The sequence below is a fragment of the Uranotaenia lowii genome, chromosome 2, assembly GCF_029784155.1.
Source record: "Uranotaenia lowii strain MFRU-FL chromosome 2, ASM2978415v1, whole genome shotgun sequence".
In the NCBI taxonomy this organism is placed as follows: Eukaryota; Metazoa; Arthropoda; class Insecta; order Diptera; family Culicidae; genus Uranotaenia; species Uranotaenia lowii.
In genome coordinates, this window is record NC_073692.1 from 116356380 (window position 1) to 116376599 (window position 20220).

General features: G+C 38.9%; 2 protein-coding genes across 3 annotated transcripts in view; one reads left to right on the top strand and one right to left on the bottom strand.

The window, feature by feature from the left end:
* Nucleotides 1-6721, top strand: part of LOC129744389 (fibrillin-2-like) — a 38141-nt gene extending 31420 nt beyond the window's left edge. The window contains exons 3-7 of one of the 2 annotated variants that reach the window (XM_055736895.1): nt 3472-3657; nt 3724-4577; nt 4642-6103; nt 6204-6340; nt 6437-6721. In XM_055736895.1, coding sequence (XP_055592870.1) covers nt 3472-3657; nt 3724-4577; nt 4642-6103; nt 6204-6340; nt 6437-6516 — 2719 coding nt within the window. In that variant the 3' untranslated portion in view covers nt 6517-6721. Of the gene's footprint in view, nt 1-3471; nt 3658-3723; nt 4578-4641; nt 6104-6203 lie in introns of both variants that reach the window. The other variant, XM_055736894.1, reaches the window with a different exon arrangement.
* The window catches only part of LOC129741796 (fibrillin-1-like), a 51167-nt gene continuing 37587 nt past the window's right edge, over nt 6641-20220 (bottom strand). Inside the window, exons 10-16 of the mRNA XM_055733585.1 lie at nt 16442-16550; nt 16262-16382; nt 16025-16185; nt 15691-15965; nt 9268-9870; nt 9081-9206; nt 6641-8884 (exon numbers count right to left, since the gene is read on the bottom strand). Coding sequence (XP_055589560.1) covers nt 6771-8884; nt 9081-9206; nt 9268-9870; nt 15691-15965; nt 16025-16185; nt 16262-16382; nt 16442-16550 — 3509 coding nt within the window. The 3' untranslated portion in view covers nt 6641-6770. The remainder of the gene's footprint in view (nt 8885-9080; nt 9207-9267; nt 9871-15690; nt 15966-16024; nt 16186-16261; nt 16383-16441; nt 16551-20220) is intronic.

Here is a 20220-nt window from a genome sequence, read left to right on the forward strand (position 1 = left end):
GTTTTTTAAGTTTCTTTTCTTGTAACGATATCTTTCTAAAAGAATCAGATATTTTCTTAAATGTACGTTTGCTAATTAATCAGTTATCAATTATTGATTTCACTTCAAACTAACACATTTGAAAACTTGTGAATTTCATATCACCAAAACACAAGGTGACTAAAAACCAAAACAAAAGAGTAAATTTGACAAAAGATCATGTCAAATCAACCATAAAACCATTGACGTTAGACGTCAATGCTCAAATCCTGCTTGAATGTTGAAATACTTATCTTTTCCATTTTGATATTTTATTTTAATTTTCTAATAAATTCACCGAATTTAAAAGTGCAATTTTTTTATATTAAATAAATTAACCAAATTTTGAATTTCTGTTTAAAATTTGATAAATATAAACAAAGTTTAAACCTTCTGTTCTTTCCAGGATCCAATAGGTATTTCAATTGAAAGTGACAAACTCATCGAAGCTTCAAATTTTGAACTTCAAAACCTGCGATTGAAAATTTAGAAACTTTTCATGTATTTTTATTATATTTAATCATGTTTTTTTAATCGATCATGGTTTTTGGATTTATCTTGTAAATGTTCAAAAATTGATTCGAAGTAGCAGCTTTTAAGCTTACTTTTAATGCGCAAAATTTACTAAATTTGTATTTGCTTTGTGCTTTCAATACTTTCAACAAAACTTGCAATTCATTATTTTTATTTTTTTATCAGTTTCTTATTGATCATTTGCGATATTACAAATAAAATAAAGTTATTATTTTGAACTTCAAACAAACAATGAGCTTTTTTGGCTTTTATTAAGATTACTGGAAGAGTTTTATTGTAGAAAAAAATTTTATATCTCACTTTGATCACTCTTGAAGTAATATTTAATATTTTCTTCTCTTTATCAACGGCTTTCCCTTAAACAACGGTATACCGTGAGTGATGAATTAAATGGAATCTTCCGATTGCTTTGATTCAATGGATTAATTATTTTTTTATTTATCTTTTTTCACTCGAGTTCAACCCCTCTACTGCATGAAATCCGTTGAACAAACAAATTTTTATCTCGGCACAAGTAACTAGGGTAAATGTACCCGACCTTGGCACCTAAGGCATGGTTTACCTTTTTTTTCAACATTCCAACCTTCCTGTTGAGTGCACCATATAACATCCTTTGAAGAATTTACTTGCTAACTTGCTTAGAAATCAACAAAAATATGTTTTCTCCATGGAACTTTCATAAATGTGAGTAAAATGCATGCAAAGTACTCACTGCGGTGCGCCAATTACTTGGCCGCCGTACCAATTGTTTGCAGTTCCGATGATCCGATTCTTGGCCTCCAGCAAAGTGCAATAGATCTTTACCAACAATGCTCAATTGACAGTTAACAGAATCGTTGGCTATTCTGAATATAAGGCCACTGACTTAACTTCTTTATTAATGTACAAACAATCAAAAAATTCGGTATGCAGAGATTTGAAACAAATTAGTCTCTTCGCAATGAAAATATATTCAAAATTTTTTAAGCTCAATTTGGACCTGAAAAACATGAAAAGACATATTGGCATGCCAAGAAAAGGACCATGCCAAAATAGGGCTCACTTACCCTAACCAAGAAATTAAAGTCAGAAAAAAAAACTTTTTTTCAATCGTTGCATCAATTGCATGTTCCATTTAATTTAACCCTAATCCGCTCTTGAGTATCAATATGACACTAATGGAAGTTTGGCTGCTTGTACCTTTATTCGGATGCATTCAGGGTGGGTACATAGGGTGGGTGCATATTGAGGAAAAGTAGGCAAGGGGTACCAAAAGTTTCTCATTGGTGGTGGGTGGAGACGGAGCGTTTTTTGACAGCGAATTGTTCGTCTTTTTTGACCCCCTCCCCCCGTATGATACAAATTGTAACGGTTCGACGTACCCCTCTATGAAAATTACGCAACGCTGATAATTACCGCCCCCCCCCCCCCCGTCTTCTCATGTTTTTAAATACTGAGATTCGAAGATAATAAAAAATGTAATGTAATTTTTTTAACGTTTTTAAAAACGAAATTTATATCTATCAAAACCAAATCACTTGTTAGTACGCTTTAATGATAACTCTCTAAAAAAATAAATTGATTGTATTATTACGAGTTGATCTGTGTTTGTTCACTGATGATCTACCTTGTTTACTTTATTTTGTTTTAGGAGCATAACTTGTTTTGCAAAATATACTACAGTTAGTAATATTCGTCGGAATAATCGAAATTGCAATTTAAATCCATTGAGAAAAAATAGTAAAATTTCCGTTTCAAGGTTGAATTCAGTTCTTGGAGGTACCTAATATTCGGTTTTCCAACGGTTATTTCACGGATATTCAATACACATTTTAAGGAGTTTTTCTCAGGATCTTTAAAAAATTTGCAAAAATTGCTTGACATCAAAATAGCTGCGGTTAGGTATACTGATTTTTTAAGCAAAAAATTGTTACGTAACGATGAGCATACCTCCCCCCCCCCTCCCGTATGTCACAATTCGTAACGCTCGAGCTTACTCCCTTCCCCCCTAGGAGCGTTACGTAATTTATGGATGGCCCCTTAAAGAATTTTTGCACAAAAACCATTAGCAGGCTCGGTTTTACAGAAGAAACAAAAATGATGTTGATTTTTCAGTTCAGACCGCAGGGTTTGAGAAATTCAAAAATCACCCCTAATCGACTCAGTCTAATGTTTCAAGCTAACTCTTGAATCATCACTTGGCATTATGAAATTTCTATTATTAGCTTTCACGGCTGATTACCTATACGTCAATTTAACGTTATCGTAATTCATAACGATATGCAAAAATCAGGTTATCAAGGTTTCTTTTTTAGTATGCTTTTGAAAGTCGAAAAAATTTTTTTGTGAGATTAGGAGTTGCGTTTAAAATTTTTAGCTATTTTTTATTGCGTCATCGAATGAACCAGTTTTTTTTGTAATGTTTATCAACTTCAATTAATTTTGGTCGCTAATTGATTTTTTTATACATGTGCTTTATCGCAATCGTATCGTATGTTACTTTGCAACACTTGAGATATGACGTAATAATCGGGGTTCCTGAAAAGAAGGTGAAGAACTTCTCCGAAATGGATTTCCAAGCTTGTTTCGTTCGATTCCTTTCAGAAAACACGAATATCCTAATTGCGAGTTGCAAAATCTTTGAGGTATCTTTCCTAATAATCTGTCTGACTGCTTTTAATGTGCGACACAAAGGCAACAATTTAGTGCAGTGAAGGTGCCTCCACTGTTGAAATCTGAATAAGCTTGCCACTTGCTGCCTTCCATATTTGCCAAAAATGAGTTCACTTCCAATGTGTTAATTTGATCATAATTGGGATCTTTATATTTTATATCTCAAGTTAAAACTTAAACTGCTTGTTACAAGATATGTAGATGTACGTACTTCTTCCATGTCTAACCATTCTTAGCAAACTAAGGCAAACTTCTTCACTCTTCCAGCAAAATCGAATACGTCCGACGAAATGGCAAGAACGTGATGGTAGCCCGGGGTAAATGCTGCAAAGGCTATTCCCGGCACAAGAACAAGTGCAACCCGGTGTGCGCGACACCGTGCGAAAATTCACGCTGCACCGCACCCAATTTCTGCACCTGCGATACGGGGTTCGAGAGGCTTTCGGATTTCAGGTTCGTTAACCCTTTCGATTGGCTTTACTTTAATTGATTTGTAAGAGTTACTGTTTGCTATTTCAGATGTATTCCTCATTGCGATGGTTGTGATAATGGTTTCTGCATTAAGCCAGGCTACTGTCAGTGTAATTCGGGATTCTACCACGCCGAAAACGGAAGTTGTTTGATCGAGTGCAACAACTGTGTTGGGGGTTTTTGTACTGAGCCAAATGTTTGTCAGTGTCCTGTTGGGTACGTTTTGAACGAACTTTCGGGTTCCAGTAGAAGCTGTGAACCGGTTTGTCTCGATGGATGTCCAAACGGGATTTGTGTCAGTCCTGGAGAATGCAAATGTAACGAAGGATTCATAAAAGGGACTGGCGGGAATTGTCTACCTGAGAGGCCTTCAACAACTACACCGGAACCTTGTGAGCAAGGTTACGAAGACATCGAAGGAGTGTGTACTCCAATTTGTCTACAGACTTGTGTAAACGGCAAATGCATGGCTCCTAATCAATGCGAATGTGATGAAGGCTTCGATAATGCGAATACTACTGCCAATCATATTTGTGAGCCGGTGTGTCGGAATGGATGTCAGAACGGAGATTGCATTGCACCGGGTAAATGTATGTGTCACCGTGGGTACGGAAAGATTGCTGAAGAATGTATACCTCTGTGTGAGAAATGCTCTTTCGGTCACTGCGTTGAGCCGGAAGTTTGCGTTTGTGATCGAGGGTACGAACTTGTCGATGGAGATTGTGTTCCGATTTGCGAGGAAGAATGTAAGAACGCCAAATGTACCGGGCCGAATTCTTGCACCTGTTTGCCCGGGTACAACTACACCGACATTAACTCATTGTTTGAGTGCCTTCCGGTTTGTGAGGACGACTGTGATAATGGAGAGTGCGTAGCACCAAACACTTGCGAGTGTAACTCAGGTGAGTAAAATTGTAAGTAGGGGAATCGATCTCTGTTTAAGCTAAGCGTAACTACGTATTACAGGTTTCGTTAAAGAAGACAACCAGTGCGTGGATGAAATTGAACTCTGTCGATCGAGATGTTTCAACGGGTATTGCGACGAAAATGTGAAATGCAACTGTCATTACGGATACATAATGAATCTTGTTGGCCTTTGTGAAAAGACTTGCCCAGAAGGATGTAGTTATGGACAGTGTATCGGGGGTGAATGCATCTGCGAAGAAGGTTATCGACTTTCGGCAAATAATGCTTCGATCTGTGAGCCAATCTGCGAAGATGAGTATGATGAGATCGGTACTGGATGCATCAATGGACAGTGTGTAAGCCCGAATATCTGTCTATGCGATGCGGGATTCGAACTAGTCGATGGAAGTCGAACGCACTGCGAATCACAGGAAATACTTCGAAGGCACAGAGAGAGACAACTAAGGGAACAGCTTTGCGCAAAGCACTGCAACAATGGAGTATGCGATCAAGGTTACTGCCAATGTAAACAGGGTTACGTAAACCCAGACGGCGAAGCGCATCGATGTATACCAATGTGCGATCCGCAATGCAAAAATGCTACTTGTGTTTTACCGAATCGCTGTGAATGTGATCTTGGGTACAAATTTTACAACGGAAGTCTCCACACCTGTCTCCACGTCGAAGACATAAATCGAATCCACATGGAGCTAATGCAAGCTCAATGCGAAGAGAAGTGTATTTACGGAAATTGTCTCGATGGGAAGTGTTTGTGCAATGAAGGGTTCCGTTTGTCGAAAAAAGACGAATTTATTTGTCAACCTCATTGTGACAACCCTTGTAGCCATGGAGTGTGTTCTGGAAACAATCGATGTCAGTGCTTTGAAGGTTACAGAAGTGTTGCCAATGGTAGTGGATGTGAGCCAATCTGCGAACCAGAATGTCTTAACGGTCTATGTGTCAGTCCTAACGAATGTAAGTGTCTACCTGGACATTCTTCCGAACCGCACAGCAAACACAAATGTGAGAGTGAAACAACAAAACAAGAATCTGTAGCGAGAGAAAAACAAAGAAAGTGTAAATCTAAATGTGTCAACGGCATTTGTATCGAAGGTGTCTGCAAATGTTACGAGGGATACTCCACAAGCCCTGAATCAAAGATGATTTGCGAGCCTATTTGCACCGGCGAATGCGTTCATGGAAAGTGTGTTGCTCCTGAAAGTTGCTCGTGTGAGGAAGGATACGAACTAGTCCCAGATCAAGGATGTAAACCGATGTGTAACGAAAGTTGCGTTAATGGATTCTGCAGTGCACCGGGAAGATGTGACTGCTTACCGGGCTACAAATTGCTGGCAGAAGATGATGATTCCTGTGTCCCAGACTGTGGACCCGAGGGATGTCGTAATGGTCACTGTGTTGCACCGGACAGTTGCATTTGCTTCACGGGCTATCAACCGAACAAAGAGGATGATCCACATTGCGAGTTGATCCCGGATATCATCTACAAAGCCGATAGTCACAGGTAACTTCAAATTATTTTTTGACTCTAAAAAAGTGGGTCCTAAAATTCAACCAACTTAAACTTCCCTTATTTTTATTCAACAAAACACAATCATTCACAGTGACAGCTTGCTGTACAGTACGGCCTACATCAAGTACCTGGCGCCAGTCGTTGTGGTGGCGATCCTGACCACCGCGGCCATCATAACCATGATCGTGTTGCGTAACAAGAAGAAGGACTACCACATTGGAAAGCTCGGTAACGTCCAGCGTCGTCGGTCCATGCCGGATCGCCATTCCCGTTCCACCGAACCATACAATGATTATAATCTGGTCGTTCTATTTCCTCCCACAGAAACGAAGGAAAATTGCGTGTACTTTATGCCTCAGGCGCTAGATGCAGATAAGGACGAGGAGGAAAAGTTCAGTGTGTAAATATAATCCGCCCGAAAGATTGAATCTCGAACGATGGGAAAAAACGATCCCGAACTGATTTGTGACCAAGTGATGTCATCAAACCAAATGTAAATAATAGATTCTACTTACCATTATTCGGAGGTAACGATAACGTGCTGTTTTTATTTTATTTATTTTTTTAAGTTGTCAATGATCTTATAAATAAATGGTACAGAAAATGAAACCATGCTTCATGAATAAACTATCCGAAATATCTTCAACAAAGCTGGGTGTCAGTCGATCATGGTTTCTGTAGGGATGGTTCGACCTTTCTGAAAATAGGTACATGCCCAGTAGGATGCGAACATGATGGTCAAAGCGATGGATGCAGCAATTGCAGCGATTATCAGGTGGTTTCGGTTGAATATGTACAAGAAGTTAACCTGGGAGTCCTTCTGCAACTCAACACCCTCACTTGCTTGAAGCTCGGCTAGTTGCCTTTCATCGTTGAACGACTCCACTGTTACGGTTTCAAGATCTATCTTCGGCTGGCAAACTTCACCCATATCATTCAGGATATGTTCGTAGCCTGGATTGCACTGGCAATCTCCTGGACCAATGCATACCCCATTCTCACACCCTTCACAGTGGGGAACACAGTCTTGTAATTCTTCGGAGTAAACATATCCTTCTTCACAATCTTCCAGAAACCGACTTCTGATTTGCAGAACTTCTTTTTCAAGGGATGCACAAATATTTCCCTCATTAAGACTGAATCCATCTTCACAATTGCATTCTCCATCGATACAAATTCCATTGACGCAGTCAGGTCGGCAAGATCTCGTACAAACTCCGTCCCAAGTTTCCTCATATCCTTCCGAGCATTTGCAAACATTCGGAGCGATGCACTCTCCGTTGACGCAAGGATCGTCGCAGTATGGCATACAGGTACCGGTACCATCATCGGTATATCCTATGAAGCATTCACAAATGTCTGGCGCTACACATAAACCGTTCTTACAGGGAACATTACAAACAGGCTCACAAACGATCAGCTCAGCTTCGTTGATCGCTCTCCTATAACCAGGAAAGCATTCACAGATATTGTTACCCAAGCAAATTCCGTGACTACAATCGACGTAACTATCATCACATGTTACTCTGGTTATCTCTTCCGAACTAGAATCAGCTTCCACGGCAATGTCACATTCCGGTACAGGAATCGGGGGACATGTTAATTCCGGACATAGAACTTGTGTTGAACAAGAACACGCCTTGGGTTTAGTTGTTGTTATTTCGTCGATTTTTGGACATGTAAGTTCTGGACAAGGTTTTGGTGTTGGACACGTGATGTTGCATGTTGGAACAGGAATGATAGGACATTCCAAAACTGGGCAAGGTGTCACTTCTTCACATTCACAAATACATTCCGGTGGAGTTTGCGTTGTTTGAGGAGGTATATCACACTCTACTATCGTTGGGCGAGGGACCGGTGAACACGTGAATATACCTTCACCATTGAAACTGGAGTAGAAGCCTTCGTAACAGCGACAGAAATTGTTGCTTCCACAAACTCCGTTACTGCAATCCACTACGCTAGGGTCACAATACGGTACGCAGATGTGCGTTTGCTCGAAAGTGTCTTCGTTATCCGGTACGTAGCCATCGTAACATTCACATAAATCAGGTTCGGTGCAATCGCCGTTTTCACACGGAGGATTGCATACGGGTTCGCACATTTCTGTCAACTCATTCAACACATATCCCACATCACACTCACATATCCCTGGGGCAACGCATCGACCGTTCACACAAGTTGTAGAACACAAAGGAATACATTCTACAATCCCACGTGAATTAACCTTCGGGAAATATCCATTCGAACACTGACAAACATTATTCCCTAAACACCTGCCATTGCTGCAGTCCACAACCTCAGAGCTGCACAGAGGCTCACATGTTCCATCTGGCCTGGGAATGTATCCCTCTTTGCAAACACAAACATTTGGGGCTACACAACTCCCATTGACACAACCTGGTTCACAAATTGGCTCGCAGATGTAATCGTACTTTGCCGACTTCCTGTAACCAGGCAAGCAGACGCACGAATCGCCCAAACAGTATCCGTTGACACAGATTCGATCGCAAGGTTTCGGCTCGCAAATCATTTGACCTTCTCTGATCGCCAATACGAATCCTTCATCGCACTCGCAGATATTCGGAAGCGTACAACGGCCATTGGTACAGTCGATTAGAGTATCGTCACAAATAGGCTCACAAACGCTGGTACTGTTATCTGCAAAGCGATATCCCGAGATGCACTGACACACGTTCGGTTTGATGCAGTAAGCGTTCACACATTTGTTCTTGCAGTAGGGCGTGCAAATCGATTTTTTGGAGTTTATAGCTAAAACGGATTCGGAATTTTAAATACAGTTGAAAAAATGGGCCTTGGAGAATGCTCGAAAAACAAGAACATCGGCTCAATGGCGAAAATCCACTTTTAAGAGCATTCAACGAATAATAGACCTTTGATCGAACAAGTTCATCCTCTTCTGGACTATTGAACTTCAAGATATCTTGTTATATCACAGAATACTTACAGCTTGAAGTTGCAAAGTACCCCGGCAGACATTCACATCGATCTGGCCCTACGCAAACTCCATTTGAGCAACCATTTGCGCACTTCGCTTCACAGATATTGCGGCTGTTTTCAAGCTTTGCGTAACCTACAAAAGCAACACAAAGCTATTCTTCCTAGATTGGTTAATTTGAACGTATGATACTCACCTTTGTTACATTCGCAAACATCTGGAGCGACACATTTTCCATGGATGCAGGGTTTGCTGCATTTCGGAACGCATTTTGAAGGGTCTTTCGGATCCAGCTGATAGCCCTCGTAACAGCTACATACATCAGGTCCACGACAAAGTCCATTTTCGCATCCTTTCTTGCAGTAAGCTTCGCAGAGACCACTCTCCAAACTCATCGAATAGCCTTCCTCGCACTGACATAGCCCCGGTTCAATGCAATTGCCATGGACGCAGCCATCCGGACAGAAAGGTTCACAAGCTCCGTCCGGTCCCTTCCGGTATAGATCGTCACAAACGCAAACTCCGGGCGCTACGCACTCCCCATTTGAACAATCATCTGCGCAAAACGGCAAACATTCACCATCAATCAACTCAAAGCCGTCATTACATTGGCATTCCTCCGGGGCCACGCATCGACCATTGGTACAATTGAAGGTGGCACAAATTGGTATGCACTCGTTTTTCTCATTCAGCTGGTAGCCGTCTTCGCAGAGGCAAGTTCCGGGAGCTATACATGAATGGCACGAGCCGGAACATACCGGTTCACATAGGAATGGAGAATCGGTAGACAGGGTGTATCCTAGGAGGAAGAGAAATATAATGGAAAATTGAGAATGGAAACTTACAGATTTCAAATATGAAGTAAAATGTCCTCAAAATCGATTTAAATTTTCATACATGTTTTATAAGGGCTTATTATACTCTTGATGATAATTTTCAAGCACAACGCATATAAAGTCGAGCTGTAGCTCTATAAGAGATGTTAAAGTCCCATCACGCACATTTTTTCGAACCGAGAAGAGAGGAAGAGACTCGATCGAATGTCAATTTAGGTCCCAACTGTAATATTACGTAAATACTATTGAATTCTAAAGCTGCACACTCTTAAAATTAGAATTTTCTGGAAAAAATTACTTTGAAAAAAAATTGAATATGTCGTCCTTCTGAGAGTTTTGTCAGAACCAAAGCAGTTCTAAAGGGTGTCCCACGTAAAATTGCATCACAATAAAAACGCTGCAAAAATTTTCTTGTTGACCGATTCTATTCAATCTTTCAGACAATACAATTTTAACCATTTATGATTTTTTTTTCTTCAATGTTTATTTCAATCCAGTTCAATATTATATTCGTGCAATCGAACATTAGGCCTAACTCTTCTCTACCTATAAAATTTCGCGTAACCTCTGAAAGCAGCTTTTTCTATACACAAACCAACTTTTTCGTCATTTCTTCCTAAAAATAGATCTCTTTGAAATTTTCACTGAACGCAAGCTTCAAAAAAACTTAGTATTTTTCAATGAGTCTCAGTTCCGGTACATTATGCACGTTTTGTACGTTATTCAAAATAACTTCCATTGTCGTGATGTTACGAATCTCAATTGAGAGATTCACTTAGGCACGTCTGTCGCTCACAAGGATAGACTGTCAATAAAATTATTCATTTTCTTTTATTCATATTTTCTTTTTCTTTTCTTTCCAGCATGGGGAGGTCATAGGCCGGCGTCGAAGTCGGAAGAAAACGGATTGCCGAACCTAATTCAGGTCCATCTACCAAAAAGTTGAAATTTTCAATTCATTCGATGTCCTTCATAACATATTCATATTTAATTCTGATATGAGTACTAAGAAATCTTCTTCTTATACTCTTAAAAATGAAAAGGTTCCATCAATAACGGTCACGATTTTAGATTTTAATGCCTTTCGAAAAGAAATCGTCACTTCCGTCAAGGACGTGAAGATTTTCTTTTCAGATTGGTCGAAGAGGAACTGCTCGTATATTGGCGGAATCTTTTGATGATTTTCAAAAAAAATTTAAATTGTTTGAATAATAAAAACATCAATTTTTACATACGACACTGAAAGTGATCGTCCATTTAAGGTTGTACTTCGTGGTCTCACCGACGATCAGACACCGGATGAAATCACAATCAAAATAAATTCTTTGTTAGGTTTTTCTCCGATTCAAGTAATTCAAAGGAGGAAAAAATCCAACACGCATAATACCAGTAGTGTTGGTTTGGTCCTGAGCTTTTTATTTGACTCATTGTAAAAAAGACCAGGTTAAAATTTGCAAATTCTTGAAAATGCTTGTCTCGTGTTTCATTGTCGAGTCAACTCAATGTCGTCGTTGTCAAGCTTTTTGTCATGGCACTAAAAATTGTAGAATGAATGCCAGATGCATGCTTTGCGGCTCATTCGATCATGAAAAATCTAAGTGGCTTTTTGGTGGTGATAAACCAAAAACAGAATTTTTCAAGTGTGCGAATTGCGGAGGTAATCATTCCTCCAATTCCATAGACTGTCCCGTTAGGGCAAAAATTATTGCTTCTAGGAAAAATTCCAAAGAAAAGTTTCTTCTCCTCCTTCCTCTTTTTCGTCTTCACACGTCAGGCCGGCAAACAATCTGCCTGTTTAAAATCACGTCTTGGTAATTCTCGAAGTGATTTTAATGTTACCTGGACTGATTCAGCGCCCCAGACTCTTTGTTTAACGTTCTCAGAAGTGGTTGAAAATGGGTTGCCTGCTTCGGGTATAACTAATGGGAAAAAACCAAGACTCAACGTACATGCGAAGGCTAGGGAAAATCTCCGAAATAAAAATATATGTTCTTCTCCTTCGTTATCTGATCCTAACAATTTTGTTGGTTTGGGTGAGATTACTGAGGAAATATCATTTTTTTGCATCAAAATTTAATGGAAATGATGCAACTTATGTTGAAAGCAAATCAATGTTTGAAGCTTTCTAAACTTCTTTTAATTGTGCTAATAAAATTATTATGACTTTACGATTCCCTCATGGATCCAAATAGATGTTTAAATATTATGAATTGGAACGCTAGATCTTTGCTGGCTAACCAAGATGAGTTCTTTTTATTTTTGAAAACCCAAAACATACATACCTATTGCTGCCTTCACTGAAACTTTTTTGAAGCCAGACAATAACTGCTTTTCAACAATGCTTTCTTTACAATTTTACAAAATGATCGACTTTATCGACAAGGTGGGGGTGTAGCTATTGTCATCAATAGTCGTCTCAAATTTAGACTTCTTCCTTCTTTCAATTCAAAAGTCTTAGAAACAATTGGAATTGAATTAGAAACTTCTATGGGGAAAATTATAATTGTTACCGCATACTTGCCTTTTCAATGTAGCGGTGAACAGAAATTTTTTTTGAAAGGAGATTTACAAAAACTCACCAGAAATAAATCTAATTTTTTTATTATTGGGGACTTTAGTGCAAAACACCGATCTTGGAATAATATTTCATCAAATTCTAATGGGAATATTTTGTTTAATGACTGCTCTGCAGGTTATTATACTGTTGAATATCCTAATGGGCATACTTGTTTCTCTTAGATTAGAAATCCTTCCACAATTGATTTGGTTCTAACGGATTTAGGCGAGCATTGTAGTCAATTAGTTATTCATGCGGACCTCGATTCAGACCACCTTCCAGTAACTTTTTCTTTATCCCAAAGTCCCATTGAAAACCCTTTAAAATCAACTTTTAACTTTCAAAATGCTGACTGGGAGCGATTTAGGAATTTTATTGAACGTAATTCAGATGTAAACGTTCCACTGAATTCAATAGAAGATATTGATTTGGCTGTTGAAAATTTGACAACTTCAATAGTCAATGCTAAAGTCGCTTCAATACCTGACTGAAAAACATTCGTCGACGCCAATATCAACGTACTAGGGATCCTTATATGAAATTTATTTATTGCGACCTTCAAAAAGAGATCAAACGTGGTTTAAATTTTATTCGTAATGAAAATTTTGCATAAGCAGTAGAGAACATAAAACCCTAATCAAAGCCAATTTGGAAAATAACTAAAATTCTGAAAAAGCCCCTCAAGCCAATTTCTACTTTGAAAGATGGATATAACCTTCTTTTAACTAACGCAGAAAAGCTCAAAAATTAGCCCAACAATTTGAGTCTGCTCATGATTTTAATTTAAACGTTGTTAGTCCAACTGATGCTCAAATTTTCCTTGAATTTGATGATATTCTTTCTAAGCAAAATGTATTTGAAAGTTCTTGTGAGACAAATATTGATGAACTTAGATTGATTTTCAAAAAATTTAAAAATATGAAAGCCCCGGGGGAAGATGGGATTTTCTATATTCTTATTAAAAAGTTGCCTGAAAGCATTTTAAATTTTTTAGTTAAAATTTTCAATAAATGTTTTCACTTGGCTCATTTTCCCAATAAATGGAAAAATGCCAAAGTACCTCCAATTTTGAAACCTGGAAAAGTGCTTCAGAGCCTTCAAGTATAGACCAATTAGTTTGCTTCCTTCGTTAAGTAAACTATTTGAGAGAGTTATTTTGAATAGAATGATGATTCACGTCAATCAGAATTCTATTTTCCCTGAAGATCAATTTGGTTTTCGTCATGGACATTCTACTATACATCAACTTGTGAGTGTTTAAACCATAGGTGGCCAAAATTTTTAACAGGCGGGCCAAATTTCTGAAATGAGGTTGGCTGGCGGGCCAAAAAAAATACAAATGGTTCTGGAGTATTAAAAAAAACAGATTTTTAAAAACGATGTAAAATATTTGCCTCTGGATTTGCCCGTATAATTAATACAAAACTTGAAAAAACTCCGGTCCAACTCGAGCATCGGGAATTTTTGAGAAAATTTTATAAACATAATCATGAAAGGTTATATGCAAGCCTAAAATACTATTTAAAATTGTTGATAACTTTGATTGGACATTTTTTTCAAGATTTTTTTGCTATTGATTTTCTATTGATATTGCCTAGAGTTTTGGTCGACAATTTTTAAATCAATGGGCCGAATTTTGCCAGGTTTTTAGATGAAAATAGTCCGCATTTTTTCGGCCTGGATTCGTGCTCAAAAAAAATCTTATAACCTTAGTATAGATTCATCTTAATAAGTCGTTTTTGTTACTTGCATATTTTTACAAAATTTCGCTCCATTTAAAAAATAGTATAAATATTACGCAATACGAAATGAATAATCCCTCCCAACTTTTTTATGTACGTACGTCAATCTTTTCAAGGCATTTAAAATCTCATCGGTTTATTCATACCAGAAATGTCAAATGGCATGACTACATACAATAAGCATAAAGTCAATTTTATGGTCTCCAAATACAAAAAAATGACCGCTCATTTTCCACAGATTCCAAGTATACCGTTTTGCTTAGAAAAATTTGATTGACATATAAAAATAACCGCAGCGTTCAAAAACTTTTGACATTCAAAAGAATAATTTTTCCATCCAACTATAGTTATATCATAAAAAATATTGGGGCTTGTGATATAGCTCAGTTGGCAAGTCTGTTGCTTCCTGAGCCGATGTCCGTGAGTTCGAGCCCAAGAGTAAACATCGAACACAGTTGTACCGGATAAGTTTTTCAATAACGATCCGCCAACTGCAACGTTGATAGAGTCGTGAATGCCATAAAAGATGGTAAAACGACTATACCTAATCGAAACCAAAAAAAAAAAAATATTGATTTTTCAAAGTACGGACTCCAACTTTTTCCAAATTTTTCAATATCTCGATTTGACAAGAAAAGCCTTCTATCAACAGGATGGATACGAATTTGAGTCACAAATGGTTGAAGTCGTTGTAAAAGTAATAAACATTATACATGTTGATATGATTAAGTGATTTTTTCACGATGTTTAAACGATTTTGGTACGAACTTACTATCTTTCTGAGGCTATCCAAACTCCTCAATATTCAAACTAGAATCCGCTTGAATACTCTTCAATACAAAACCCAATAGGAAAACATTGAAAAATGTTTGATAGAATTGAATGAACAGATTGAAAATTGAAAAGTTGTAATTGTTATTGTTTTTTTATTCAGTGACGGAAACCTTTTTTTGTAAAATTATATAACGCCCTCAGAGCCAAAAGGATAATAAGTGCAAAAATGATTGATTTCAAGGAAATAATGCCAAACAAATCACCATGTTTCAAACTGTATTTGTTGAGTTTTTCAAATTTTCAAAATTATATTCTCATTCTTTTACGTCCGAAAAATAATGCAAATGTTCGAAAAATGTATGGAAAATGGCCTAACACAACAGTTCAAAGCAGAATGGTTTTTATACACTTTTACCTCCTTAACTTAAATCAATTCAAAGAGATTTTGTTTTGAATTTAGTGAGTGTAGATCGAGATATATTTATCCAAATGACATATGAAGAAAAAGAATCAATTCTTAAAATATGGTTTTACCAAAAAAAGCTTCGCGGGCCACAAAAAATTGGTCGCGGGCCACATGTGGCCCGCGGGCCTTGGTTTGGCCACTCATGGTTTAAACCCATGCATGGGTTATCAAATCTCTATATTCAGACTTATAACAATTTCTAGTTATAGATAGCACCTTAAAAAACGGACCATGACTTACATACCACTATTGCACTGGCACACGTTATGCTGCACGCAAAGCCCATTTTCACATTCCTGATCACAGCTCGGCTCACAAATGGAGTCGTCTTGGGAGCTTAATTCATATCCTTCCATGCACTGACACCGATTATTTTCGCACCAACCAAATTGACATTGCTTTTCGCACGCTTCCACACATTTTCCATCGGCATTTCGACTAAAGCCCTCCTTACAGAGGCAAGAATTGGGTGCAACACAGCGCCCATTTTCACACGACTCATCACAGATCGGCTCACAACTGCAAGACAATTAATTTAAGAATGGAGCTTTGAACTATTTTTCCTAATTACTATTTACAGGAAGTTGTTCACTTTGCGATAACCGGGGTAGCACGTGCACGTTTCCGGTGCTGTACATTCACCAAAAATACATTTGTGCTTGCAGGATGGCAGACATTCGGTACCGTAACGATGATATCCTTCACAGCACACCTGCTTCTGTCGGGTTTCGTACTCCAACTGGAATTTTTTAACAAAAATATAGGAAATACTTGTGTAAGACACTTGGAACTTTTTTCAACAGATTTCAACTCACAGCACATGTTAGCTTTTCGGTTGTAACTGGCACTGTATGGCTGTGCTCTGAGAACATGCAATAATACTTGCACACGCCATATTCCACTCCCTTGGTTTTATTTTGCACCAACTTTGGAACTCTGAAACGATACACATTTGTTGTAATCTCGAAGAAACTTTATCCCACAGGGAAAACAACTTTTCGCTCTCATGACAAAATTTTCCCAGCACCAAAGGGCTGCCGATCGCCACGGCCAACAGCACTAGCACTTCAAGACGTTCTACATTCCACATCACCACCAAACTGCCTGTTGCATAACTCGATCAGTTCCTCTTTAATGAAAAATCACTTTCCAGCACTTCCAACTCCCGACCAAAGACTTAGTGCGGGCCACACGTTAATCCCGTTGAAGACACGATCGACAACTAACTTCCTGATCGCACAGCTTCCCGGGGCTAGGGATGGGAAAAATCTCGGTCTGGGTACAAGAAAAAAAAATCCATCTATCGAAAATAGGGAACCGAAAAAAATTAATCACCCTCTTATCAATAAAATTCGGCCTAAGAAAAACGTTCTCCCCGCACAAAACGCGGGACTCGGAATTTCTGTCGAGCAATCGACTGAACCCGAAGAAGAACAAAAACTTTAAGTGAGTAATCACTTTAATGGGTTTTCAGATTAGGACATAAGTGGATTAGAACGGCGGTTTTTGAGACTGCTTCTGAACATGTGAAGAAACAACATCTACATGAAATCGGTGTAGAAAAGTCTTTGATTTAAAACGATTTGTGAACTGGTGATGCAATCTCGATTAACTGTTGAAACAGTTCCGTTTCAAATTTAAATGAATTTTTCAGCTAGTTTCGATTTTTTAATTCTGCAAAATATAAATTTTGGACAGCCAGCACTGAAATTTTGCAACACATCGATGGAGAAAAGTGGTAAGATGAACTTCGAGTATTTTATCAAATACTGAGACGGGCTCAGTATTTTAATGCATAAAAATGCATTAATTATTATTACTCTGATATGATGAAACTTCGGCAGAATCAATAAAAAAAACATTAAGACAAAAATATCCTTTGCGAGGCTGACCTTTGTTGTAACGATGTGTAATGTTCTACTGCATAACGTAACAAAACATCTGAACTTTGCTCATGGAGATATTGCAATTAGAAGGACCTCTTACATGGGCTTCCCGCAAGGTTCATGTTTGAGACCACTTCTGTATAACTTTTACGTAAGCGACATCGACAATTTATCTCTCTGAAGGCTGCACGCACTCTAAGATAACTTGCAGATGATGGTGTAGTACCTTTACATCTGTACAGGCCTGTTCAAGAGATCACAAAACGCACAAAGCAGTCGACTGAACCCGAAGAAGAACAAAAACTTTAAGTGAGTAATCACTTTAATGGGTTTTCAGATTAGGACTTACGTGGATTAGAACGGCGGTTTTTAAAACTGCTTCTGAACATGTGAAGAAACTGCTCTGCGACGTAGTTCCACCTCCCCGTGGTGCAGAGTGGAAACGTGTCTGCAAGTCCGGCGTATTGCAGATGTACGGGCACGAGAACTACACCAAACCCACTAGAGGCCGTCGACGGGTCTGCCAAACCCGCGCGGAAGAAGTGGTGCACTCGGGTATTTAGGTACCAGTACTTGGGTGTGTGCGTGATGGTCCAACACACTTTCGGGGGGTCATGACCCTGATATGCGGACGTGACCGGAGGGAGAGCGATCGCCAACTCGTTTTGCGCTTCGGTGGGCCCGACTCGCAAAATGAGTAGATGCGCAATGTGGTGGCCAATGGTGGGCCGATCACTTAGGGACGTGTTTACACGGTAGTGTCCGAGAGGCACATTTTGCCGGAGGTGTCAGGGTTCGACACGCGTTTCGGGAATTGATGCGCCTGAACCGCTAGTGTGACCTGATGAGGGCGTTCTATAGCTCGATCTGCGCTTCGGGTGGTCAATTGCCCGACTTGAAGATCGGGTAGTTGCGCTGAGTGGTGACTTAAGTCAACACTATTTGTGAGTTCGGAGGAGTCTAAGTTCTACGCGTGGCTTAGGGGGCTTAAACCCCACCCCCCCCCCCTCCCCTACCCGCGTGTTTGAACAGAGAAAAAGTGTCGTAGACAACTCGCTTTGTATTTCCGGACTTTCAACTGGATTCACAAAGTTAGTAGTTGCGCTGTGTGGGGACCTCATTCACACGATGAGATGTCAGGTCCTAACTCCTCAGAGGAGGGGCTGCGCATCGAGTTGTGTCAGAATGAGGTATTGCTGATAGAGGACTCGGAAACGAGTATTGACTTGGAGCGCACTAGCGCGAATTGACCTCCCACTATTGAAGCAAAGTGTGTCAAACAGTTCGAGGTGGGAACAAAGGTCAGGGTCCTCAGATGGACTTTATGGCGTAGGGGGTACAGTGTTCCTTAGCATGGACCCAGAGTAGTAAACTGGGGGGACGCGGTGGCTCGCCGCGCCTTGGAATGCAATCCGTAAATTGGATTTACCACCTGGGTTAACAACTAATAAAACAAATAGGCCTGTTCAAGATACTTTAGACAGATTGTCCTCCTGGCCTTTGGTGCTTGCACGCTAACTTTTGGCTCCCCCTTGAAGGCGTAAAATTGACCCGTTATTGAGAACCCCCATGATCTGTCAAATAACGGGTCATATTATCGGATCAATATCACCCCTTATTTGGAACAGCTCGATTCTCTTCAAAAAGGGTAGCTTCTGATGCGTTACATTAACATCGTTGTTATTCGTCCCCCAAATTGGTTATAAGCAAGATTATGGTAAGTGTTTTATTTAAAATTAAAATAGTATTCCTGCAGAATTTAATTCATTTATTTTATTTTTCAGGAGAATAATGTTCCGGAGGAGCCAAACAAAAACAAATGCAATTCAAATGCCGAATCGGATTCAAATATCCAAGCGGGGAAACGGAGGATTGCATTTTATTGTTATGTGAAAAAATAATTCTACAAAAAATCAACCTTAAATTAATGACAATAAACGAGGTGTTTTAAGTAGCAAGCTGGAATCTACTGTGTGCATCTTTTCGGAGGCACACTTCGGCTTATTTTTTGTTCAGGTGCAGAATCTGGACCGATTTTCCGTGCGAAATTGAAAATCCATTTATGTGAATGTTTTTCACTTTCGTACATGGAAGAACGATTACACATGCTTCGTTCCACATTCTTCAAAGTACTCAAGGATGTTTCCCGTGATAAACCTCATACAAAATTATGCTATTGCGCACGTTTATTCCCCTTTATATCCAGGGTTTCGTGTTTCCGAAAAACTTTCAAAGCATTCGATTTGTCCACGTAAAGTTTAGTACATTGACTATACCGTAATGGATTGGGAAGCCTTCGGCAAACAGGTGGATCTGGGATGGGTTTCTTTTCAGATTGAACTGCACGGTCGTATATTCAAGCTAGCAAGAAAATTACATTCCTTCATCGGAGGTAATAAATTCACGGAACTGATGGCTGAAACAACAACTGAAGTTTCGAATTGCAATTCAAAGGTAACATGAACTAATTTTCAGAACCTATCTTAATTTGCTTTAAAATTCAAAAAATTTGTTGATATAAGATTCATAGGTTCTTTTAATAAATTAACTGATATAAATTCCTCACCCTCTAGGGGTCACGGACTATACTTTGAAAATATTTAGAATATCTGAAAAACGTTACACGCCACATTTGGCTCCATTTGTTTGATAGGAGTTTTCGAGTTACCGTAAAACGGGGTAGCTTTGATCACCTGGGTAAATTTGACCAACAAGAAACTTTTCCACATTATCATCAATAACTCAGTCTTTAGTTTTAATTTTTGAAAACTGTTTTCTACGTTTGAAAGCCTATTTATTGAGTATCAAATAGGCGAAATTTGGTTGGTATTTGAATTTTTTTTCAGTAAGTAAAAATCTAATTTCAAAATCTGGGAGGCCGGGGAAGG